This window comes from Enoplosus armatus, chromosome 22 (assembly GCF_043641665.1).
Source record: "Enoplosus armatus isolate fEnoArm2 chromosome 22, fEnoArm2.hap1, whole genome shotgun sequence".
Classification (NCBI taxonomy): Eukaryota; Metazoa; Chordata; class Actinopteri; order Centrarchiformes; family Enoplosidae; genus Enoplosus; species Enoplosus armatus.
In genome coordinates, this window is record NC_092201.1 from 3,625,767 (window position 1) to 3,651,766 (window position 26,000).

The window sequence follows — 26,000 nt, forward strand, 5'->3', positions numbered from 1 at the left end:
AGTGATCATTAGTTGCTATCAGTAGTACTTTTACTTAGCCCTTTTTCCTGATTATCTTTACATACTTTTACTACGATTTAGATGCAGGACTTTTACTTGTTGAGTATTTTAAACACTTTACTTTCAGTGAAGGGGCAGCGTGAACCTCACACCACTAGGTGGCAGTGTGTAAAAACATGAAGACTCCTCAGAGGTCAGAGTGTAGCACTTCCTGCTCGGCGGTAAAGCGTGTGCTGGTTTGCGGAGTGCAAACGTTATTGTGACGAAAAGATACCAAATCTATTATTTTCCAGGCCACATTAAGTGGAACAGAAATGGTGAGTACAGCTAAATAATGTTTATTATCAACTCATTAGATGTTTTGTGTGATTGTTTTCGGTTTCACCGCGCAAACATAGTAGCCTTTTCGCTAGTTAGCATCAGCTAAGTTAGCTTCTCATTCATGATTTCAAGTGAATGAATGAAGCCCATACTTTTACGCACACAGGCAAGTATATTACGTAGTATATTTATTTACTTAAGCAGTAATACCGTGGAGTTATTGCACTCATTTATAAGTGAAACTGCACCGCCTTTTGTTTGGCTCGATCTCTGTTTAGAAAAGGTCGCACCAAACTCCACTCTAAAAGCTTCTAATTAAGCTAGCATGTGCTTATCGGCAAACAGTACGTTATACTTGCTCCACATAAACTCATAGCTTTATGTTTCTACCCGTAAAGACATTGTCGCCAGTTTAGATCGCCTGGTTGTACGCAGCCTCTTTGGCTTGCTGTTTGGAAAACCGCACATCTTCTACGTGCAAAAAATAGGTGCACCCTTTATCAAAGAATTTCGTAGGCTGTATTCCATCGGATGCAGGCTACACAACCAGCAGCTGCTTTTCAGTTGGGTATACATCCAGTCGCAACACAGCAACAACACATGTAAATATAAACTTACTATATTTACATGTTGTCTTATTTACTGCCATACGTCAAAGCACATCTGCTCTTCAGAGAGGCGTGTTGTGTTCAAAAAGCATGTGAATTAGGAACTAACTTGTAAAAATGCCAAATTTACTATTATAACATCACATATCAGAAAAGGTCACTAGATAAATGTTGATATGCTGTGCTTTAAAACTGAATTTGGCACAAGCTTTGCTATTTAGAGAACATCACTTTGTGATTATAAGTAATATCCTAGATGATGTTGGTGAATGCTTTCTCAATATATATGTATATTTATATAATTTATTGGAAGATTGATATAGTTAAGTGTGTGTATTTACCCTCCTCCATCTTTTTTTCTCCACAGAGTTTACCTCTGAACCCAAAGCCATTCCTGAACGGCCTGACAGGCAAGCCAGTGATGGTGAAACTGAAGTGGGGTATGGAGTATAAGGGCTACCTGGTGTCTGTGGATGGGTACATGAATATGCAGGTGAGAACAATTTATTTTAATGTATGCCTTTTTCCAATACAAATGTTATTTATCAACCCTGGTATGTGCCATCCTCGCTTGTACAGAGATAATTATTTAGAAGTTCTTGTGGGATTTTGTGGCATTGTTGATCCACTAAGTCAAACAAAAGTCGTCAACAAAACAGTTAATTTCACATTTGTGTAGCATTTTGACTTGTTACTCCCCGTTGACTTTGAATTATTCACACTTTTGAAGGAAGATGTGCTTATTTCTACCTCACACAGTCACATGGCAGATCAACAGAGTCAGAAAGAGTCCCCCCTTTTTACAAGACAATGTAATTTATTGGGTGTAAAAAAAAAAAAGAATTCAAAAAAATCAACCGCCTGTTTCTAGTGATGTCTGCACATTCAGCCCATAAAAGTAGGGTCTTTTAAGAGATCCTTTGTCATATACTTTTATATGCTGAGTAAGTGTGTTGTAAAATGTTTTCTGACTATACGTTCATCTCACAGACCAGCAGTTTTTCTCTTTCTCACAATTTATTGGGATTTAATTATCCCAAGCTGTACCACTTCTATCAGTGGAAACAAGTGTCCACCTTCATGTTTGTGGGACATCATTGATGTCAAATGGTATTTAACAAATGTGCAAATACACCCTTATGGCTACATGTTTTCCTGACAGCTGGCCAACACAGAAGAGTATGTGGATGGAGCTTTGGCGGGTCATCTTGGTGAAGTCCTTATCAGGTATGTTATAAACCTAAAGCATCTCTATCAACTAGTTCAGGAGAGGCGTCTTTATTTAATGACTTCATTTTACATTTACTGCTATTCAACAAGGTTCTCTCAAGTAAGATAATGATGTATTTTAAGGGGCTGTGCCAGGAAAGCATCACACAACCAATAAGAAAAGATATGCAGCAGCACAATGAAATGTGATTTGATTGTGAACCATTTTTGGCTAAACAATACAGAGAAAGTTGTTTTTATGGCCTTAAGGTGCCTAACTACCATAACTAACTTGTGTTAATAATTAACGTCATTTTTCAAAGAAATCAGTGGTGGAAGCAGACGAGCACTACACGATCTACCCATAGTTCTTCTGTTTTTATGTCTGTACTGTGTGCTAACAGGCGTGTTTCATTCCCACAGGTGCAATAACGTTTTGTACATCAGAGGTGTAGAAGAAGAGGAGGAAGACGGAGAAATGAGGGAGTGATGTCAGTGAAGAGGACTCCGCCTGTTGTTCTGTCTGAGTGTGATTGTACCTCGTAGTTGAGTCGATGTGTGTTTGTGTTTTCACCATGTGAAACAAATGAACGATTGGGGTTTTTTGGTTTTCTTATAAGCAGTTTTGAAAATTTTCTTTTTTTTTTTTTTTTTTTTACTGTATGTGAGACCAATTTTATGTTGTGACGTTGTGATACAGACACAATAAATGATTATACCCTTTCTTAAACCAGATTGTTGTGGTTTTTGCATGGAATATCTAAGAAAAGCAGCATATGTATATTATTATAACACTTAAACTACAGAGATGGACTCAGTAGTTAAATGTCTCTGATGTCTGTGGCAGAAGCACCGCCCCTCTCTCTGCACTTTAAACTCTCCTGGACAAATATTTGCCTGTTCCCAAACCAGCTTAAAGCCAGTCACTGTGAAGGAAGAGTGCTTTGGATGAATCAAAATGTCCAGTAATTACAGGCTACTGGTGAAGAATGCCAAACAGGTGGTTCTGATCTGCAACAATGGGGAGAAGTATATGACCAAACATGAGATGCAAAATCTTTGTGTGATTGAAAATGGGAGCGTCGTGATAGGGAGGTAAGTACCAGGCATCTGAGAGTACTTCATACCATGTGGTAATTAGCAAGTTGAAGTATTGAAGGTAACTGCACCTTTGTTACAGTTTGTATGAGTTAGTGAAGAAATATGAGAAATAAACATTAGTTCTCACATATGTAACTACCCTTCATACCTGCAAACTCTGCACAGCTGTAGTTTCATGTTGGGATGGTTTTTGTAAAAGCTAAATGGAATGTATCCTGCAGCACAGGACTCATGTAAAATAATGCACAGTGGCGGCTCCTACAGGCTGTAGTGGCTCATTACACGTTTTTACTTGGACTCTACTCTTAAACTCTACTTTTAAATATTGGCAGTGAAGAAGTATTCAGATACTTAGCAATGCCACAGTGAAAATAAACTGCAAGTAAAAGTCCTGCATTTAACACTTGAGTAAAATTATGTAAGTATATCAGCTAAATTTACTTATAGTTCAAAAGTAAAAGTACAGATTGTGTAGTAAAATGTTCCACGTCAGTGTTCCCTGTTACTATTATATAGGATGTTTCTGGATTAATATTACTGCTGCATTAATGTGTACGTTGTAGATTGGTGGATATTTTGGTTTCTGAACAATTACTCTAATGATCCTGATTATTACTATTGCTATTTACTAAACACTGTTGTATAGTTGTATGTATAGTTTAGCCCGAGGGTCACTTCAGAGGAAATGCCATGTTGTTACAAAAAGTTTTAATTGTACGGTGGCCATTTTAGGACATCTCAGGCTCAACTTTCATTACTGTACTCTGTCAACATCCAAGCTGAATGTTGACATGAAAGTAACTGATTCCTTCATCCAGTGACGGGCTGATTAAAGCTGTGGGGCCTGCTGAAATCATCAGAGCACAGTATTCAGAAGTGTCCTTTGATAAAGTCATTGATGCTACAGGAATGTGTGTCCTGCCTGGTGAGTATCAGCTGTGATTTTTATGCACATCAGCTCAGCAGAGGCCTACATGGACTTTCTATACAATTACATAATATCAATGATTAGCATTTCAAGAACCTTCTTGTTTCAGGGTTGGTTGACGCCCACACCCATCCAGTCTGGGCTGGAGACAGGGTGCATGAATTTGCAATGAAGGTAAATTGTTCTGCACAATATGTTTTCACCATTTTTTAAAACTTTACTTCCACAACTGGAGCTCATGTTTCAATGAAATGCGTGTTACTCTTGCAGCTGGCAGGTGCCACCTACATGGACATGCACCGGGCCGGTGGAGGGATCCACTTCACTGTGGAGCACACTCGAGCCGCCAGGTCCTTGGAGCTGCTGGCCTCCCTCAGCAGCAGGCTGGTCCGGATGCAGCGAGCAGGTACCACTCTGGTGGAGTGTAAGAGCGGATACGGCCTGGAGCTGCAGACTGAGCTCAAGATGCTGGAGGTGATCGAGGAGGCCAGACGGAGCCTGCCCATCAACATCTCCTCAACCTACTGTGGAGCGCACGCAGTGCCCAAGTATACCATCCTCCAAATGATCTAATATCACATCCTGAAAATGAATCTTTACCGTGCATCTCTGTCCTTTATCCAGAGGGAAGACCGTTGCAGAAGCAACTAAGGACATCCTGCAGGTTCAGCTGCCTCGGCTGAAAGAGCAGATGTCTGCCGGGACTCTCAGAGTCGACAACATCGACGTGTTCTGTGAGCAGGGAGTGTTTGACCTCAGCTCTACTCGCTCCATCCTGCAGGCGGGCAAAGACCTGGGCCTCAACATCAACTTCCACGGAGATGAGCTTCATCCCATGAACTCTGCTCAGGTATCACTTCCCCCTAAAGCTGTGTTCACGATACAGTTCAACACATAATAACCTTGTTAACCTGAGTGTATATATGTGTGTCAGCTGGGTGCAGAGCTTGGAGCTTTAGCCATCAGTCACCTGGAGGAGGTCACAGACGAGGGGATTGCTGCCATGGCAACAGCAAGAACCGCTGCCGTCCTGCTACCGACTACAGCTTATATTCTACGGTACTACCTAAGTACATTTACTCAAATACTGTACTTAAGACAAATTTGAGGAGTATTTTGTTTCATGCTTTACACTTCTACTTCACTACAATTCAGAGGGAAATATTAAACTTTTTACTTTGGAAAAATGCCAAAATATTTCATGATTCCAGCTTCTCAAATGTGACAATTTAGTGCTTTTCCTTTTTTCTGTATTTCAATAATTTAAATTTATTTTTTAATTATTTAGATTTTTGGACTGTTGTTGGACAAAACAAGTGGTGTGAAGGTGTCACTTTGAAAATATCTTCCAGATTATACTTACATACTATTTTTTAAGTTTTAAATGCAGTATTTCTACAGTGTGGTATTAATACTTTAGGTTAAGCTAAATTGAAGAGCTAACTAGAAATACTCACACACCCCTCATTGCTGTGAGTTGTCTAATAATCTGTGTGTGTGTTCAGGCTACCCCAGCCTCGGGCCAGAGACATGTTGGAAGCCGGAGTTATTGTTGCCCTCGGCAGCGACTTCAACCCCAACGCCTACTGCTGCTCCATGGTGAGTGCAACAGGACAGGCGTGAGGTGTCGGGGTGAAAGGATGAAAAGCAGAGGAGTGTTGCATGATGGTTACATTCATTGTCTCCATTTTCTGTTTATTTGTGTTGTCCTCTCAGCCAGTAGTCATGCACCTGGCCTGTGTCAATATGAGGATGTCCATGTCTGAAGCTTTGGCTGCGGCCACCATCAACGCAGCCTACGCCCTCGGACGCTCCCACACACATGGCTCCCTGGAGGTCAACAAACACGGAGACCTGCTTGTCCTCAACACCACACGGTAAATCAGGGCAGAGGACGATCTCAAGATTTGTTTTTATTATGAGATTATCATAAATAGAAATACAAGACCTTCACCTGTAATGGAGTATTTCAGTACATCTTCCACCACTTCTAAGGTTTCATGTTGATTATTTTATGACATACTGCAACCATATTCAGTTCTTGTTGAAAAGAAACATCATAAGTCAACAGTATGCCTCCAATTTTATGGGAAATGTTTGTTGCGCAACTGTTGTTCACCCCAGAATTCAAGCTTAAATTTGATGCAGTTCGTTTAACATCCAAAGAGAACTACTGAGACCACGGTTCACATCAGTCCAGATTCATTAGATCTGATACATCTGGAAAACAAAAAATGCTACGACCCAAAAGTTCCTTAAATATAATGTAAATTGCAGCTTTACAAAGTTATATCTTTGTACACTAAACAATTAAGTGTTTGAATGACTTTTTGACCATTTGATTCATTCTTAGCAGAAACAGTGAATGAAACAGTGAGATCCCAAAATGCTATATGCAAATTAGACCTAATATATATATATATATATATATATATATATATATATATATATATATATATATAGATATACTACAATAAAAGTTTAACAATAAGTAGTATTATTGTTGTGTAATATAAAGTCCTCACAACTAGTCTGACACACCTTGAGTATTCACTGTTTGATAGCCGTGTGTTTATATGAAATATTTGTGTGTAAAATCAGACCCTCTCCTCTGTGTGTTCTTGCAGATGGGAGCATCTGATCTACCAGCTGGGGGGGCATCAGGAGCTGATCCGCTACGTCGTTATTAAAGGCAACGTCGTCTTTGACAATGACAGAGTCATGGACTTATAACCAGAACATAACTGAGTCAGACGACTGAAGGTACTATCAACAATATCAATAGACAGCTCCGGCTTGTATTCGGCTGAGATTTTAAGGGAAAAGCGTGTACACGTCTGGAAACAGGTAGCTAGCTTAGCTCTGTCCACTTCCTGGAGTCTGCGCTGGTTGCCTGGCAACCTAACCGCGACGACAAAACTGTTCTGCCCTTCGCCAAATCTATGCTAATACAAGCTAAGCTAACCGGCAGCTGGTTGTAGCTTTGCAGGCATTGGGGACATGTTGGGAAGCTTTACTGTATTTCCCAAAATGCCTGTTTCTTAATGTTAATATTAACCTAAAAACCAGCTGCCAATCAATGTTAATATTAACCTAAAAACCAGCTGCCAATCAATCAGGTTACTCTGTATTCAGCTCTCTGTTTCTAATGCAAACAGACCTTCTGTTAAAAAGCATTTGAAGTTATCAGTTACTCAGTGACTACAGCAAGCAGAGGAATTTCACTATCACCTCAGAAACAGGTCAAATATTTCGCACCTCAAGTGATCACAGTTTGATTGATTGATTGATTGATTGATTATTGATGTGACCTTTGTTAAAGTTTGAAATGACCTGGTGCTCACTCTGCTTTTATCTGTATAATCCAAGAGCTGGCGTTTGAACGTCTGGGAGAAAACAGATACCAAAACTAAAGAAAACAAAAGTAATGAGGCCAACAAGTCTGTAATCATCAGCACACCTGATTAAAAAAAAAAAACATTATCACAAACCGTTCTCACATTTGTGAAGAGTGCTTTTATTGAGCATGTTAGTACACAACGCTTGTTTTATCTAAATACATCCATACATTATATTTTTCCACAGGCATGGCTTTTAAAACTATTCTCCGCACGCTTCCTCTTCATCACAAATTATAGTGTGATTTTAAAAAGCAAACTAGCAAGCTATTCACAACAATAAATGGGTGGATAGATGAAATACTGTGAGAATAGTGGCACACAATAACTGTCTTACTTTTTACTATAAACAAAAGGTGAAGGTAACAGATATGATTTTATGTAACTAATATTAACAGTATGACTGCGTTAATCCCCTCAGGCTTCATACTTCTTCCCCGCTCTGTGGATCTGTTGGTAAAGCGTCATCGAGAAAGCCATACCAAGGAGCTGGGAAAACAAAGAAAACGTGATAAAAATAAATAAAAGGTAGAGCTGTTTGAGAGATTGGATCAGTGTGACATAAAGAGCTGCTCACCTGTATGACCAACACACACATGGCGATGGTTCCCAGAAGGTGTTTGTTGTTATCCAGCCACTCCTCTACCTTCTCATAGCAACCCTGAAAACACACAGTACACAGTAATTAGGAAGGGGGAAAGAAAAGTACTGCACATCAGAGGGTATCCTGTTTAAGGCCAGGACTCCATTACTCTTGCTTTTGTTGTTTTAATATAAAGTTAAGACAACACAACTGCTTATGTGCATGGATTTCAAAAGTTTAAGACTTTTAAAGGCTTTGTTCAACGCCAAATAAAATAAAATGTAATTGATAAAAAGTGATGGTCCATGTCTTGCTTTTTATCTTGTCTCTACTTGTGTATTCACGGGTGTCCTTTCCTGTGGTTAAGCTTGATTTGACACCCAGGAATGTCACACATGCACACCAAGTGAAAAGGTGCTGATTCAGGCACAAACTTCAGCATGATAAAAACAAAACAACTGCCATCTCAGCTCTGGTGATTTATTGTCCACTTGCAATGACTGATGATAAATAATTGAAGCTGAGCGTGATTTATTATCTTGTTTTTTTCCCCTTGTTTAAATAGGAACAGTTTGAGATTTTGGCAAAGCTGCTTATTGGCTTTCTTGCAGAGCGTTGGATGAGAAGATCGATACCTCTCTACAGTACAAGTACAGCCAGCAGACTCTTAGCTTAGCTTAGCATAAAGGCTGGAAACACCTAAACACCACCTAAAGCTCCCTGATCAACACATTATATCTTATTTATTTATTACAAATTAGTGAGCCTTGGAGGTGCTAGTAGGTTTTTTTAACCTTTGGACAGAGTCAGGCTAGCTGTCTCCCTCTGCTTCTAAACTAATCTAATAGTCTGCTGGCTGTAACTTCATATACAGCATACACACAAGACAGTGGTATCAATTTCATCAAACTCTTGGCAAGAAAGGAAAAAGTGACTTTCCCAAAATACCAGTTTTACAACTTTATAACCACACATGCTCACACTGACCCGTGTCCAGAAGGTATTGGAGGCGTTGCGTCCACAGCCCTGGTAGAACTGCTGGCAGCAGCGGTCGGGAACCACGTTGTCTTGCAGGGCAGTGTACCAGTCATTGTGGTTGATGACTCCACAACATCGCCACTGGTGCACAAGCGGGAGAAAAGGAAATTTTATAAAACTGCATAACAAACTCAATTTAACGTAAAGCTGAGGTTAGATGTTGAAGTTGGATTAAAAACACTGGCAAGAAATAACTAATAATGCTGTGTGTAACATACCTCTCCCTGTATGGCGTTCCATGCATCTCTCAGTCCGGCGTTGTCATCTGTGTTGTACAGCACCAGCCCTTCTTTCAGGTCCTGTCTGGCATTTTCACTCACCTGGGCAAACAGAGGTAAAGAGGTGGATCATGGGATATGTAGGCACACTCCCCTACAGCAGGAGAGGATCATTAATTAAACAAGTCTTACCTTGTCAGTGTAGACAAAGAACAGGATGAGGAGGATAAGTTCGGCCAAGAGGATGATCAACAGAACGATGAAAAACTGAAGAAAATCATAAGAAAAAGAAGAAAAGAGCCATTAAAAAGCTTCAACAAGCAGGATACATTAATGTTGCATGTTTGTCGAAGCAGAACATTGTAAATATGAGCTTCCTACTTAAAAATACGCTTATTTCATTGTTCATTGTTATTCATTTTGTAAATTACAAAAAATTAACTTGAAAAAGATTTAAAATATAACAACTTCTGAGTCACTAATTGTGACCATCAAGTAGCTCCAACGTTTAAAAATCCAACACAACCTGAACACAACATAACTAAAGAATACACTCAAACTAAAAAAAACGTGGTGATGCATGATGGGTATTGAAGTACACTCACACTCAGCAGCAGGCACTTGTTCTCCTTGATGGCACCCAGGCAACCCAGGAAACCCGTCACCATGACGACGGTGCCGAGGGTGATGATGAGGTTGGCGGCGGAGAGCGACGGGAAGGAGGGCGACAGGGTGGCAAAGCTGCCCTGAGACACCGACAGCCACACGCCGACCCCCAACAATCCACACCCACCCAGCTGAAACACACACAGGAAACTCAGAGACTTCCTGCTGATTTACTGATAACGAAACGCTTTAATTGGTAAACTGATCTTACTGCTGAATTACGGTACGAGCTAAAGAACATTTTCTGACTCTGACTGTGTGTGTGTGTGTGTAATAATTACCCAGAAGAGCAGGTTGAAGAGGAAGAGCATGTATTTAACGCAGCAGACGCAACCACGAGCCATGATTGAATCAACAGGCACTGCAACAAATTATTTAAAAAGTTTAATATCAATCTTTAAGTTTAATAAAAGGTGTAACTGAATGATAATGTGTCTCATACTGCAGGACAAGAGAGTTAATTATTAAATTATATGTTTACAGTTTCAAATACACGCTGTGCTCTAACATGTACATATCATCAAATACAAATCTTGCACGCTGTATATACTGTGTAAATACATGCATGTACTGTACATAACCACCAACTCCAAGTATATAAGGTAATCTATTACAATACCCATTAAATATTTATTACTTTGCACTATTTGTTTACGATTGCAACTTAAAACCGGAGTCACACTTCCTGTATGTGTACACATACTTGGCTAATAAAGCTGATTCTGATGTTGTTAGTTAAACTACAGTATTGTGCCGGGATAAAGGAACGGACAAACCTAAACTTTTAGGACAAACAATCATGTCATACATCATAATAGCTGGCTATAGTTAGGTGGGTCTTTTTACGTTGTGCGTCTATTTCAGGTTGTTTGTGTCACTGCGATCACAAACCAGACATCATACCGTAGTTCACCAATGTCTTTGTTGCCCGTTACGTCACACTAACAGTAAACATTGTATTCTGGAGAGTCACGCTGAAAACCACATCACAACGAGGAGGAGATGAAACTCACCACTTCAACTAGCAGGAAGAACGGAGAAGCTCTAGTGGTGTACCTGTGACACAAGTGAACACAAACATTTAAACCGTACTGTTTATTCTATACGAGTAAACTGACTATTTACTAACAATTTTTGTTAGTATATTTTAAATATAAGTTTGGTTTTGATGGATATGAGGGTGTCCTTTTTGCTCAATCCACCCGCAAAATACAATACACACTACTGGAAAGTCACTTTACTGGAACACTACAGTCTAATTTTAAGTTTCTTGATTCTGACGATAAGGTTGGTAAACACTGAAGCAGGGCTTTCTACCAGCAACTAATATGCTGATTATTTTCTTGATTAACTGGTTAGTTGTTTTCATAATATTTCCAGTTATGATTAGTTAAGAAACACAACATGCTCAACAAACTCTTCACTTATATGTGTAATGACATATTCTGTGTCATGCTCATAGACTCATACAGTCAGTGGTGGAAGAAGTATTCAGATCCTTTACTTGAGTAAAAGTACTAATACCACATCGAGAAAATACTCCACTACATGTAAAGGTCCTGCATTCAAAACCTTACTTAAGTATTATCAGCTAAATTTACTTAAATCCTTCAGTTCATCAGAAAAAACATCGATTTAAATATCACCACATTTGGACTAAAGCTGTCGGACTAATGTAGTGTACAATATTTGTGGAACAGAAGTATAAAGTTGCATAAAATGGAAATACTAGTAAAGTACAAGTACCTCGAACTTGTACTTAAGTAGTACAGCACTTAGTTACTCTCCACCATTGCATGCAGTGTATGAATCTCTTAATAATAAGTGTTAATGAGCTATCTTACAAAGACTGTTTTGTTGATGGACTTTATTTCATTTTCATTATCAGACATAGTGGTTAATAAGTCTCGACGTGACGTCACAGGACTGAACTTCAGTTTGCGGTTTTAACTAAAGTTTGCGCTGAAAACGGACAAAAACAGGCGCTAGCGTCGTTGCTAAACAAGCTAACTTTATACTTTAGCGACAACAAAACACGCTGATGTTAGCCTTGAGACGAATAAAGCTCTCTGCGGCGGCTCGGGCCGTGATTGTTTTCATGTCCACGCCGAGGAAACGAGACGAGGAAGGACGACCAGAGGGATAGTTTCCTACCGTTGGCTACGAACTGGAGCTCATCTTCCCGCTAACGTCTCGAGGTTCAGCCGCAGAAACTCTCACATGCCGCCTTTCTGCTGCTCTGCTTCACAGCATCACTCGGTAAGAAAACATTAATCCGACGGTTATAAAACTGTGGAGTCGGCTTTGAAGTTTCGTCGATGGCTGGAGCAGAGGAGGAGGAGGAGGAGGAGGTGGTGATTTTCTTTAGAGAGGGCGGAGCACAGCGGAGGACGGAGCCGGAGTGGAGGCGTGACAATCGGTGCTGGAGAGAAGGACCAGCCGGGTAAAGACCCCGGCTCTGTCAATATGAAAGTTAAAATAGGCCACATAGCTGTCACATAACACGGCTTCATTAAGACAGATCCAGCCAGTCTGGCAGCTAATTGCACCCAGTGGCCAAATGCGGAACTACAACAAAAATAGTCCAGATCACAGTTCCTATGGACCCCCATTAAGGAGGTCAAGGCCCAGGACTCTGGGGGCCCCAATAGTCCCAGGCTCACCGCACGTCAATTGGTAATATGATTAATTTCTAATTTAGTCAATTTGCGCCACTGAAGTACAATATGAACTAAGGTCAGTGGTGGAGGAAGTACTCATCCTAAAAATACCACGCTGTAAAATACTACACACTGTATTAACAAGTATCAAAAGTAAAAGTACTCATGCAGAAAAATGTCCACTGTGACTGATATGTTTTTATGCTGCTGCTGAGTTGGTTGAGTATCTTCTTTGTATCAGACTGCAACTATTGATTATCTCTATCATGGATTCATCTGCTGATGATTTTCTCCAGTAATTGATTGATGCTTTGGTTTGTAAATAAATCAGAAAATAGTTACCCAGAGCCCAAAGTGACACCTTCACGATGCTTAGTTTTGTCCAACCAACAGGACAAACCTCAAAATGATTAAAAATGTATTTTCTGATTAATTGACTAATAGTTTCAGCTGTACTGTATATACTGTTAGCTAATGGGGGCACTGAAATTGAAATATGGTTAATGAGAAACTTAACTTAATGTTGTATACTTGTGCTTTCTCTACTGTGACATGGCAACATTTCTCACCTGTCACTCATTTCTTGTACTATTTATGAACTATAAACATCCGCACACAAATCCCAAAGTCAAATAGGACTTTAATAAAGGTTCATTATTATAACATTGATATAAATACGCGACTCTGAACAAAAGAAAAAACCCAAATAAAAATACAAAACATACAAAAAACATTAAAAGCATGTTTCTCTTTCAGTTGCCGCCCTGGAGCATCCATGGCATTAAAGCAGGAGTGTGTTTCCTGTGTTTTCTAGGGTCGAGGAGGAAAAGCCATTTTCCAGTTTTTGCCAGCATCCGAGTGGCAACCATTTTCCAGTGTGAACTGGTGTCTGTATTGGTGCCCCCCCACAATGAAGGCAGGGGCAAAGGACACATAAGGAGGAGGGCAGTGACACTGTCACTGACTGACTGTTCCTCCGTTATTTAACTCCTCTCTCTCTCTGTTGGTGTTAGTTTATCCCAGGACCCATCGATCAGCGTGGGACGAGTTCAGCTGCACCGACTCGCTGCTCTCTCCATCCTGGTGCTGAAAGATACAGATGTTAGAGATGTTATTTGGCAAATCTATTACTACACTTCAAAACGTACACGTTTGACAGTTGTGGCCCCGGAGAAGGGTTGCCAGGTTGGGTGGTTTTCTGCCCAATGTGGCTACTTTTTTAGCCACGCTATAGCAGCATGACTTTGGTGAACTTCTGACCTTTCCTGTAGCGCCACCATGAGGTTCACATTTGTGGCTTTGAGTGAAATGTCTCAACAACTATTGGATGTATTGCCATGAAAGTTGGTTCACACATTCATGTCCCCCTCAGGATAACTTGTAAAAACCTTGGTGAACCTCTTAACTTTATCGCCACACTACCGTGTGTTAATGTTGTAATAAATGGTTGAAATTTAAAAAACGTATTTCACGTTTCCAGTTAACTTGTGCTGAGACTAAATGACTTGTTAAAACATGTAAGGAAAGTAGGATTACAACTGAAGTGGCTATTAAAATCTGTAAGGCAGTCAAATACACACCTTGTTAGCGATGGCTCGGAGTTTCCCCAGCAGGGAGGGTTTCTGAGTGTAGACCACGTCATCGTCAGGTTCCTCCCCTTCAGCCAGGGCACAGCTGTCTGCAGCTGGCAGCTCACACTCCTTGTTGGCAGACATCACCAGACGAGAGTACTTGTACTCCAGCCTGACCATAAACCACAGGGACACCGTCATCATGAGACAACATGTTATTTAATATTAATATTTTAAGATAGTAGTTCTTTGTTTGTTCTTCTAAAATAACATTTAGGCTAAGATAAATCTGAGGGGGTCACAAGATGATGAAGGGAATAAAAAGATATATTTCTGTAACACAAAATTGTGTTAATTGTTTTCTCAAACAGCTGCTGACATCTCTTCGTTTAAATAACAATTCAAGGTGATCTTAATAAGTATGTATGTCCTTGGCTGAGAGTGGCGGTAGTGTCCGATTGGCAGGTGCCTCTAACCTCTTGTTTTTCTTCCAGAAATAGCAGGTGAGCGAGATGAGCAGCACGGCCACGAAGGCTCCGCCCCCGACCCCGACCTTCAGCCACAGAGCGATGGCCTCACAGGGAGAGGAGCTTCTGGGAGGCAACGAAACGCCTTTGGTGCACAACTTCGGCTCGTTCCACACATACAGAGTTTCCTGGAGAGAGGCCAGGGTGACAGATGGAGAATCTCAAGCAGAGATTTGGCATCAATCAAAGCCATATTTCTGTTTTATTTCTGTGGTTTGTAGCGTGAGAAGCACAAGCAAGACCTGGGTTTAGGATTAAGATTCAGTGTTAAAATGGCAGTTTAAGTCTAGTTTTAAATGTGAAAAAACGTATCAGCAACACTAGCTGACTAATCTTCTTTATTTCACCACCACGTTTTACTCAACTAAAAACAATTTAGTTGTAATAAATGGACTTTTATACAGTTTATTCATGCGGTTTTGATTTGTTTTGTTTGTCAAGTTGTATTATTAAATTATACCCCATGCTTTCATAAAGACCTTTTTTGTTGTGTTTTCGTCTGAGGGAATTATAATAATAAGTCTAAAACTGAATGATGCAATTAATAATGCAGTAATATCAAGTCAAACTGAATCATGATGGTCTGTAGCTCTCTCTTAATATAAAATGTGTAGCGATTCGATAAAGACTTAATCAGAGATTCATTAGACTTATTTTGTTTTTGTCAGAAAACATCAGAAACGTGTCTGTGTGTGTGTGTGTGTGTGTTACCTGGACACCTCCCTTGCATGCTCCCTCTATCTGGTGGTAGTCGTCCTCAGTGCAGCGCGGACAGGCGCTGGCGCTCTCCCACAGGAAGTGAAACGTACACCCATCACATGTTCCCGCAGGACACGAGCTGCACAAACACACCCAGATCATTTACATCATCTAATCTCTTATGTTCTGGTATGACAAATCGTATTTTAATATTTCAGCGTACACATTTTAATATCAACTTTTTTTGTCTCTTTATATTGCACTTCCAAAGCTTGTATGTGTGCAAAATACACGTATATTTTCATTCATATTATATAACTGATCATATCAACGTAGAAATGAAAACCCAATCTCACACATAGAGTACATCATCACCTACCTGGGCACAGAGAGCTCTCCTCGTTCAGACTTCTCGGGATTACAGCGAACGGTGATGACTGAACTGCGACCCTGATCACATGAGGCCGTTGCTTGCGTTGACCTGAAAGAAAATAAGGACACAGTTAAGACTTAAACACACTGAAACATCAAAACACACACACTCTGCTTCTGTCTGTAACACACTGGACCTGTAGAAGAAGTTGATGTCTGGAACATCCTTTAAATTTTCAGGAAACAGATCTGGTTTAGCGTTCACGCCCTCCAGGACGGCGTCTACTGTTGCACCTGGAAAGAAACATAAATATCAAAACCAACATCACCAGCTAATGATCGGAGAACCACATGCTGCCATTTAACAAGCCTCATACCGATGAAAGTGTCTGCAAGGCTGATGGACTGGGAGGAGATGGCCATCCTGAAGCCCCGCCCATCTGCCGGGATGATGGTTGATTGACAGATGAAGCTGTCGACTGAGTTGACAAACTGAGCCGAGTCGCTCTGGTCGTCCTTGCTGGACACGTCGGTGACGTTATCTGTGCAGATGGCGGCTCTCTTCCCCTGTAGCAAGATGCGAGCATGCAAAAAGCATGAAAATTCAGTCAGTTGCTATGGTTACGCTTGATGTTTCCCAGCTCTTTTATCATTTTATCACAATGGGGTGACAGGCACAAAATGTGATTTCTTTTCACATTGCCAATAAATCTTCAAAAAAAGATCTACAAAATGTCAGTTTGTATTGCAACTGGAATATTTAATGAAGTCTGGTGGAAACACAGCCACAATACATAATATCTGTAAAGAGCTAGTGAAGAAAAGCATTTACCATACATTTTAAATTTCAGTGTTGCTTTCAACAAGTACACACAACTAAAATTAAAACATCCAGTTAAAGGTAGGTCAGTGTTTAAAAAAGAGAATCCGATCTAAAGGATATTTTTATACAGAATGACAGTGACACCAGAGGATACTGACAGATCTCTGATATCAGATGATATCAGAAGTGAACTACCTCGTGGCCACACAGGCTGATGTTGAACAGATGAAGGTACTTTGTGCCTTTAGAGGTGAAACTCGGCCCGATGGTCATGGAGCCCACATCGCTCAGGGGGCTGAGGTCAAAGGTCAGCGTCCGGTTGTTCTCTGTGTGGGAGAAGGAGCAGTCGCTGTAGCACCGAGAGTGTTCCTGGAAGAGGAGCAAATACATGCAACATATTAGATACACTATGGACAGTACTATAGTTTTTTGTAGAAAAACATATTTATATTTCTCAAAGTAAGGTATTGTTTTGGTATCAGTACCAACACTCAGGTATCATATCAGCATTAGTATCAACAACATCACATGACACCCCGTCCTGACCCAGAGGAGGTCTCTCTACCTTGTTGCTGATACTTCCAGGCCCGCAGGTGAGACACGCGTCCTGGCCATAGGTGTGGCGCCCTGCCAGGTGTGTGTTGGGCGGGCACTCCTGGCATCGGTTGGTGTTTCTGTCGATGTAAAAACCAGCAGGACAGGGAACGCAGGAGGAGCCGGCCCGCTGGGAGTTCTGGGGTACCAGAGCGCAGGCCCGACAGGATGACGCCACTCCATTCAGGACGTTTGTCACGCTGATGGAGTACAGCTTCACCATGTCACTGACATAACGGCGCATCTACAAACACACACACACAGGACAAGGACAGAAACACTATTAAGTGATACAAGAATACCAACTTTTCTTGAGGAGCTGAAAACATCACTTGCAGAAAAGAACAAAATAATAATTACATGGTTAAAAGAAGAAGAAGTCCACAGCCACGTTAGAGGCCCTGTGAATCTATACAGCTATACAGCTGTATATATATTTATGCAAACTAGCTTAGGTTATAAATGCTGCGCTACTATATACCCGTCCCTATAAATGAAATATTAAATAAATAAAACGCTTGAAATGAATATGATAAGGTTTAGCATGTAATGTTTACCATTTTCACCATCTTTGATGTGTTAGCAGGCTAACATTTGCTAACTGGCACTAAACACAATGCTGAGGCTCATGGGAATTAAATTAGTTTTGCAGGTAGTTCGTCACAAAGCAAAGTATTGGTAAAAACTGATGATGATACCAGATTAGGAGGGAGTTTCCATCTGATAGCTGTAAAGATATTTCAGCCTAGTCCAAAGTGGTGGACTAAAAATATCAATGTTTCTTAGTAGTAGCTGAAAACACAACTCCATTATTAGTATTCTCACAAATTAATAGTAAGAATGACATTAAAGGGAATACGGTACTTTGTGCGTTTACTTACGTCCAGAGCATGGTTAGTCCTCTGGAAGGCCCATGTATATGTGACAGAGGCATTCCTGGTCATGCTGTGCGAGTACGACTGTTTCCCTTTGCTGCCTTCCCAGGACTCCACCACTGTGGTGCTCTTTCTGTTCACATCCTGCAGGGGGCGTCACAGTAAAACGGTTAAAAACATGGGGTTGGAATACTGAACCACAACAAGCAGAATACTGTAATAAACTGGACCACAGTGAGACAAAAGTGACTACTCTGGCTTGTTGGTAAAACGAGTCACCTAATTACAACCTTCTGCTCCGAACACACATTAACACACACATTCAAGCACACACCATCATGAAGTAGAGCTCGCAGTCGGCAGAGCAGATGGTCTCAAACACAAAGGTTATCTGGCCAAACTCACTACCGGTCATGCCTGAAAGTGAGGCTGGGACCCTGCCACGAAAACACAAACACAGGCAGAGATTTAGATGATACACTTTTAACGTATTATCTGCGCTCCCACAGAAATATGATATCGTTCAAGGACACGACTTACTTGAAGCCGGGCACGTGCAGGCTGAGGATGAGATAGTCATTATCTGAACTACCTGCTCCACTGCGAATGTGGTCCCCCGCCACCTCCCATCCTGATGAAGACAAGATGCATTCACATTACACCTCATTGATTTTTTTTAGAGGTCTTTAAATTGCTCAGACAAAATGGAAAAGTCCATTTGCTGATGAAGATCATGTGATACGATTGAAAGGTCCAGAACAGCTACTAAATGTAAATCACATGTCTATGTCCCACTGACTACAGGGACTATTTATGTAGGTGTACAGTATGTGAGTACACAGTATGTATGGATGTACATGGGTGTTTTAATACGTGTTTCTCTGGGTGGATGCACTGTACTGATGCATCAGTCTTCTATGCACACACTGCGGAAAAAGATTTCATTCTAACTCACACAATTTATTTTGTGAGGTGTGAACGTTTCCTTCGCGCCTCGGTAGCACAGGTGTTAACGTGCTCACCGTTCATGTCGTCACATTTGGAGTTACCCACGTTGAAACAGGAAGTCTTCATGTTGGAAGGCAGCACATTCCACCATTTATACTCGTAACCCAACACCGGCTCTGTGCCTGCAGGGCACTCAGTGCATACTGGCACACACACACACACACACACACACACACACACACACACAAAAGCTTCATTTAGGTACAACAATGACATTTTCCTTCTTGGCATGTAGAGCTGCAACGATCAAATCACTTTTCATGCAAAAATGACAAATATTTGTTGGTTCCAGCTTCTAAAATGTGAGGATTTAATGTTTTTTGTTATATAGTTAACTGAATATCTTTCTTTTGACTAAAAGACATCTGACTACATCTCTTTATCTTTATTTGTCTTTGTATCAAATTAATAAAAGAAATATAAATAAAAAAGCATATTTAGCCATTTATGAGGGATGCATGTGTCTTCTGCACTTTATTTAGTAAACAATTAGTATATGTGTGTGTCCCTAAAATAATAATAAATAATAATTAAGGCATCCGTCTGTGTGGAACTGTGTGAACATGAAGCAATGGAACAGAACAAGGTGTTGTAGTTGACTCTCCTGAGATAAATACACATTAAAAAGCTCCAGTTATATCAATGCAGGACCAGTGCCTTAGTAACAATACATGCCAGGTGTGGGCGAGTGTGAGCAGCTTTACCGAAGGTGCCATTTGTGTGCGTTCCAGGTGGGCAGGGCAGACAGGTGGAGTCGTTGCTGTTGTAGTAGCCCGGGTTGCAGGGAGGGCAGGGCTCTCTCTGCCCTGTTGCAGGCAGCTCCACGGCCCCCGTGACGTTCTCCACACAGATTTTTGGCTCCACCCAACGATACAACACCTGCGTCTATAACAGAGGAAGCCACAGAGGTTACGATCACGGGTGGAAAGTCTTCTGTAAGGATTTTACTCCAACAGAGGGGCTTTACGTTACGTACCTGGAGTAACAGAGACTGAGATCTTTTCTGAAAGTTTCTGTTCTCTAACAATCATCACTCTTACTCAGCGCTTTCAGAAAATCAATCAAAAGAGGCCAAGGTCGGGAATTAGTGCCAAGGAAGGTGATTCAGGATCAGATGACATGCAAAGCGCTCACTCAGCTATTCATCATTTCCTTTCTCATCACATTGTGTGACTTCTCTAGTTTCTGATACCCTGAGAGAGCTGACCAAACGTCTTCGCTGTTTATAATCAATTTAAATGTAATGCAGACAAAACAGGCAGCATTGTCCTGCTGTATGAATCAGCAGTAAGCTAATGATAAATTCAAACAGCATCATTTATTATATGTTCTTGTGTAAATATTAGATCAAATGAAAGATAAACAGGACTTTTCATGCTGCTCATGTATTAAATATCAAAGCAATCATGGGTGTTTGAGGTTGTCTTGTATGTATGTTGTCAAAAGTCTTCATATTTACAAATTGTCTGGTTTCAATTGGATTATTTACTTTTATTTGCGTATATTAACGAAATTCAAACTAAAAACGACTAAATTGTAAACTATTCTTTGACAACGTATCAAATACTACCTTAAAACTCTGTTGTTTTTGTATGTTTACCTTTAATTTAAACCCCATGAGGAAGAAGATGTGTTTGTAAGTGAGTGTGTCTTGTGTAGTAAAAAGGTGTGTGTGTGTGTGTGTGTGTGTGTGTGTGAGAAACGTGTGGATGCTGCCGACCTTCCCTTCGCTGTCGCAGGCTGTGTGGATCTGGAAGTAGTCCCTCTCTGAGCACGGCGGCCTCGCCTTACATTCAGCCCATCCCTCATCTGAGAGACGTGACGATCCAGTTCACAGCGACGCAGGAAACATGCAACATGTTACACAGCAAAGTCAACCAGGGCAGCAGCAGCAGACCAATCAACATAAATGTTTTAAAGGATTTATCTTTTTATTCAATTTCAAAATATAACATGAATTCATTTCCAGTTAAGTTTAACGTACTAAATTTCCTATCATGTTATATTCACGGATACGATTAATATAATTTACTTGTCTTTAGTGTATACTTTGTTCTGTTTTATTGTTTTATTCTACTCTAATTTTAAATATTTGTCTATGTATTTTCTGTGTGTGTGGCGTGGAGGGCGATACAACTGGATTTCACTGTGCAATCCTGTATTATATAAAACAATAAAGCTGAACCTTTTATCAGAATTTGATAGTAACCACCATAATTCAATCCTTAAATAATCTCCCATAGTACATATATTTGTAATAACCAAATTTGAGGGATTATATAAAAGGTTTTGTTTATGTTTGCATTAAACTACTGTAAGGTAGATCTTCTTTTTGTGCAGTTATTGAGTTTGAGGGTGTGTATTAATGACACATGCACGCTGCTGTTACATGCGTACATACGTGAGTAGTGGTGTTCAGGGCAGGGTGTACAGGAGGACGCGTCCTTTATGGAGAAGGTGTTACTGGGACAGGGCTGACAGGATGAGGAGCCGGGGGCCGAGCTGAACCACCCGGGCCGGCACGGAAAACACTCTGACGTGTACGCTACACCTGCGTTGACGTAAAGTAGCAGCACACACACACACAAAGTCATTTTTTACCTTTTGAACTGAAAGAGGTCCATTTTATTTATATCTTACCCTCTATTTGGATGTTCTTGAGCAGCACAGGTTTGACCATCTTCCCTCCCACCAGGATGCCAGTGGTTCTCCAATACAGGATGTTCGTACCAGACTTCAGATTCACCTAAAAACAAAATGACATGCACACGGTGAAGCACACACAGACCATAATACTTTCATCACTAACACAAGCAGAATCAGATACTCACTGTGTGTGTGTCCCATTCTCCGTTGTTAGTGACTTTAATCCACTTCTGGTCGTCAGTCTGGGCCATTTCCTGACACTGCTCGTTCTGGACCTGAACACATGTTGACACGCTAGCTATTAGCCACAAAAAAAAAATCTGTTTTCCAAACAACAGCTGCTGCTCTTAACTCATCCACAATAAACCTCCACTAAATAATTAACTGTAAACTGGGGTATATACGGATTTGTGGAAGGCAACGAGTTTTGGACAAAAGCTGCAGATTGAGGATATTTTGGGCTAATGTGTTTTCAACTTTTCATGCTTCATTAAAAGTTAAAGACAGTCAAAATATCCTCTATCTAAGAATAGTTTGACATTTTGGAAATACACTTATTTGTTTTCTTGAGGAGGGTTAGATGAGAAGATCTATCACTCTGTTTTGATATGAAGCTACAGCCAGCAGCCCATTAGCTTAGCTTAGCTTAGCACAAAGACTAGAACATGGGGGGAATCAGCTAGCCAGCTAGCCTTTTGTTACCATGAGGTTACCAGACACACTTTAAACAAATGAGATATAATCAATAAATCAGTGTTGCCTTTGGACAGAAATAGGCTAGCTGTTTCCTCCTGCTAAGCTAATCTAGCCGGCTGTGGTTTCATATTCACAGTAGCTTATCAGCTTATTTCCCAAGATGTCTCACTATGTCTTTAAGTTATTCTATTTAAATAAAGTCCTTTTTACCAACTACAACAAGGAGGAACGTCAGATGTTGTTTTGTTTCGTTAGAGGTGCTTACATAGAACTCAAAGAAGATGTTGTTGTCGGGGAACTGGTAGGTGAAGGAGACGGAGCCCTGCTTCTCCAGATGGACGGCGTAAACCAAAGACACTGTACACTCATCGCGGTTCGACTCCAGATACACACCCTGTGGCGTCCATGATGAGCTGCAGCACGGACAAAACACACTCAGCAAAACAGATAATAGCTGCATGTTGTAGTTTTGGTTGCATAGTAATTTAACACACCTGTACAAGTGTGTTTTTGAGTGTCTGTGTCACCTGTTACAGGCCTGAATGTCCTCTGCATTCGGCCCGGGGTCCAAGAAGCTGGCCACGCTGGTGAAGCCTGCAGGGATGGCGTCCCATTGGTCAAAACGGAGGCCGCTGCCCAGCGAATAGGAGCCGGCCGCACACGGCGTGCACTGCTGCGTGGTCATCTCTAAAAACTTCCCGGCCGGACAGGAGAAGGCTGCGAGACAGTAATGAAAAGAGTTATATTGTATATATACATAAGAGGTTATATGTGAATACACACTCAGATATGAACACACACACACACACACACACACACACACTGGCAGCACTTACAGCAGTCTGTTCCTCTGGTCGGAGGTGGAAGGTCTGAGCAGGAACCTGGATTAAGAGGGATGGCGACCCTCCATCGTGACCCTGTGCTGTCACACTCTGTGTACTGGTAGTAGTAGTCTGTCTGCAGAACACATGTACAGATACATACAAAGATCAATACAACATCCTATTTGTGTGCTTTTAGCCAAAACTGAACATTAAATTAAATGAACATGTTCCCCAGAGGATGACATCCAATGATTTTGGTCACCAGACACACACGACCTTGTGCGAGCATGAAGCTGATTTCATATGAAAACAAAAGCCGGTTATACAAAAGGGAACATTGGAGGGGTGGGAGGGCCTCCTGGGTGGAAGTGGTGGCTGACCCCGATCACCACGGCAACCAACCGCTGGAACACTAATGGACCATTAACAGCAGGTCATCTGTACAGTCGCTTCTTTCCACGGACTGCTGCTCGTGACATTATGCTGATCATTCGAGCTGATTGAACATCAATTTAAAAGACCATTTCGTCCAAAGCAACTTATTATGAGTTCTTTTAAGCTCCATAGAAGAAAGAGCTGCACGTCATCGTTTAGAGCTGGAGATCATAACTGAGAGTGTGTTCAGGGGTTCAGTACAAGAGTTTTTGTTTTTATTTTTATTTTTTAACCAAATAAACTACAGATTATAGGCTTTAAACGTGAAGCTACCACCAGCAGCCGGTTAGCTTAGCTTAGCATAAAAACTGGAAACGGGGGGAAACAGCTAGCCTGTGCCCGAAATCATAATTGCTATTCAAAATTATATTTTTAGCCAGAGCGGTATTTAGACATGGACAAGCTGATTAAATATTGATACTCAATGTCTTGCACTTTCCTCTCGTACTCATTTGACCTGAATATCTACATTAATAGGGCTTGTGTTGTACTTTTAATGTGACTTCCTTTGAGTCCAAAGTCTGGCTCTGGCAGACCTCCATCTCCTCCCCCGAACCTGCTGTTCAACTGGGCAGACAAACCAGCAGAGCGACCACGCAGCTGGCTGCAGCAGAGCACTGACATGTAAGTAGCAGCTAATTAAACTGGAACAATCGCAGAAATGAAGACGTGTGTGTACGGGGAAATTAATCAGAGACAGAGAGATGGTTTGCAGATGCAGGATGTGTGTGTGCAGATAAGCTTGAGCTCTTTCAAATGACTACTCACCTCTGCAACAACAAAAATGGGCATTGGTGGACTGCCATGTGAGAGGCCGACCACTTCATTAGCATGTAACATGGCAACCTGTGGTGAGATTCACCTGCTGCCTCTGTCTGTGTAAACGGACAAACAGGGGGGGGCCGGTGCTGGTGCTAATGTGTTGACAGTGGGGGGAAAAGGTGAGACTGATAAAAAAAGGACATAGGGTAATGTATTTCACTGGTCTCCCGGGTGACTCACGCTGGTTGTCATGGAGACTTATGAGAAGAAGAGGGGATGGGATTGGGGGGGTGGGGGGTGGTAGGCAGGAGATAAAATTGAGCACCATGACAAGCCGTCCTCTGAGTCAGGAGATTGTAGGACTGGAGTTTTTAGGATTTGTGTCTTTTTGGTTTGCTAATAGCTGATAACTCTCTTAAAACATCCAGAAAATTACATCCATTTTAAAAGGACTTTTTTTCTGATGAGTAGTTTTGAGTCATTTGTTTTCTTGCCAAGAGTTAGATGAGAAGATCTATACCACTCCCCTATTCGCCCAATATGCAACTCAGTCACATAAACACAAGAAACACAAACCACATTGCAAATATTGTACTTTTTACTCCACTACATTTGTCAAATTAATGTAACTAGTAACTCGTCACTTTGCAGATTCAGATAAATAATACAAAACATGATCTACGGGTAAATTATGATGTAATATTGTGAATTAAAATAAAACTGTATCGGTCCTTGTGTCTGTGTGTGTGTGTGTGTGTGTGTGTGTGTGTGGGGGGGGGGGGGGGGGGGTCCAACATGAACCGCATTTTAAGCCAATCAGCGGCGTGAAGAGGACCGTGTGTTGAGCCAATATAAAGCTGGAAAACGACTTGTAGTAATAGTGTTTTTTATTGTGCACCAGGAGAAGCCATTTGGCTCTAATCTGGTTGTTTGCTTCTGCATGCATGGCCATTTTCTTGACTTGATCACCGCATTAAAACAGGTGATAACCTAAATGATAATGATAACGATGATAATGATGACTGATTTCGGCCTCTTAAAAAACCCCAACATCTACTGTTAGTGCTGCAGGATATTAGGAGATAATAATAATAATGATAATAATAATAATACAGCGCACTCACCTCATCGCACGGCCGCAGGTTTCTGTCGGCGGACACTGAAGATGTGTGCGCGGTGATGATGATGAGTAAAAGGCAGCGGGGGAACCAGGAGGCCAACACCTGCTCCCGCATCCTCAGCTCGGATCGCAAACAGCCGGCTGTCCGCTGCCTGGAGCCAGAAACATGAACCGGGCCGAGCGGTGAGTGTTTGTGCGGTGATGTCCCTGTTATTGATGCCTCCTGCCTGTCTGTCCCTCATTCACCCGCCACTCACACCGCCGTCAAGACACACGGAGTGTAATAACGACACTTCCGGTCTGGGCTTTCAAATTAAA

The 26,000-nt window shown here is 41.2% G+C and overlaps 4 protein-coding genes across 4 annotated transcripts; 2 read left to right on the forward strand and 2 right to left on the reverse strand.

The window, feature by feature from the left end:
- Window positions 1–205: 205 nt before the first annotated feature.
- On the forward strand, window positions 206–2,871 carry snrpf (small nuclear ribonucleoprotein polypeptide F). The gene is made up of 4 exons (XM_070929079.1): window positions 206–317; window positions 1,297–1,422; window positions 2,092–2,156; window positions 2,562–2,871. Exons 1-4 carry the CDS (start codon window positions 315–317, stop codon window positions 2,626–2,628), a joined length of 261 nt encoding a protein of 86 aa, XP_070785180.1. The 5' UTR covers window positions 206–314; the 3' UTR covers window positions 2,629–2,871.
- A 225-nt stretch (window positions 2,872–3,096) lies between these two features.
- amdhd1 (amidohydrolase domain containing 1) lies at window positions 3,097–6,900 on the forward strand. Its single transcript, XM_070929249.1, has 9 exons — window positions 3,097–3,233; window positions 4,058–4,164; window positions 4,277–4,341; window positions 4,438–4,715; window positions 4,792–5,017; window positions 5,102–5,226; window positions 5,673–5,766; window positions 5,884–6,044; window positions 6,795–6,900. The coding sequence occupies exons 1-9, from the start codon at window positions 3,097–3,099 to the stop codon at window positions 6,898–6,900; spliced, it is 1,299 nt and encodes a 432-aa protein (XP_070785350.1).
- A 760-nt stretch (window positions 6,901–7,660) lies between these two features.
- LOC139304884 (tetraspanin-9) lies at window positions 7,661–12,415 on the reverse strand. Its single transcript, XM_070928785.1, has 9 exons — window positions 12,225–12,415; window positions 11,084–11,126; window positions 10,352–10,431; window positions 10,010–10,201; window positions 9,597–9,671; window positions 9,405–9,506; window positions 9,136–9,267; window positions 8,143–8,226; window positions 7,661–8,054 (listed from the first exon to the last, which is right to left on the reverse strand). The coding sequence occupies exons 3-9, from the start codon at window positions 10,412–10,414 to the stop codon at window positions 7,983–7,985; spliced, it is 720 nt and encodes a 239-aa protein (XP_070784886.1). The 5' UTR covers window positions 10,415–10,431; window positions 11,084–11,126; window positions 12,225–12,415; the 3' UTR covers window positions 7,661–7,982.
- Window positions 12,416–13,357: 942 nt separating this feature from the next.
- elapor2b (endosome-lysosome associated apoptosis and autophagy regulator family member 2b) lies at window positions 13,358–25,864 on the reverse strand. The gene is made up of 22 exons (XM_070928724.1): window positions 25,687–25,864; window positions 23,378–23,498; window positions 23,069–23,258; window positions 22,807–22,954; window positions 22,031–22,120; window positions 21,840–21,945; window positions 21,601–21,750; window positions 20,920–21,008; window positions 19,904–20,084; window positions 19,214–19,342; window positions 18,732–18,822; window positions 18,526–18,628; window positions 18,198–18,335; window positions 17,288–17,560; window positions 16,918–17,091; window positions 16,277–16,466; window positions 16,097–16,193; window positions 15,907–16,008; window positions 15,540–15,666; window positions 14,778–14,956; window positions 14,311–14,473; window positions 13,358–13,816 (listed from the first exon to the last, which is right to left on the reverse strand). Exons 1-22 carry the CDS (start codon window positions 25,795–25,797, stop codon window positions 13,745–13,747), a joined length of 3,024 nt encoding a protein of 1,007 aa, XP_070784825.1. The 5' UTR covers window positions 25,798–25,864; the 3' UTR covers window positions 13,358–13,744.
- Between the last annotated feature and the right edge of the window lie 136 nt (window positions 25,865–26,000).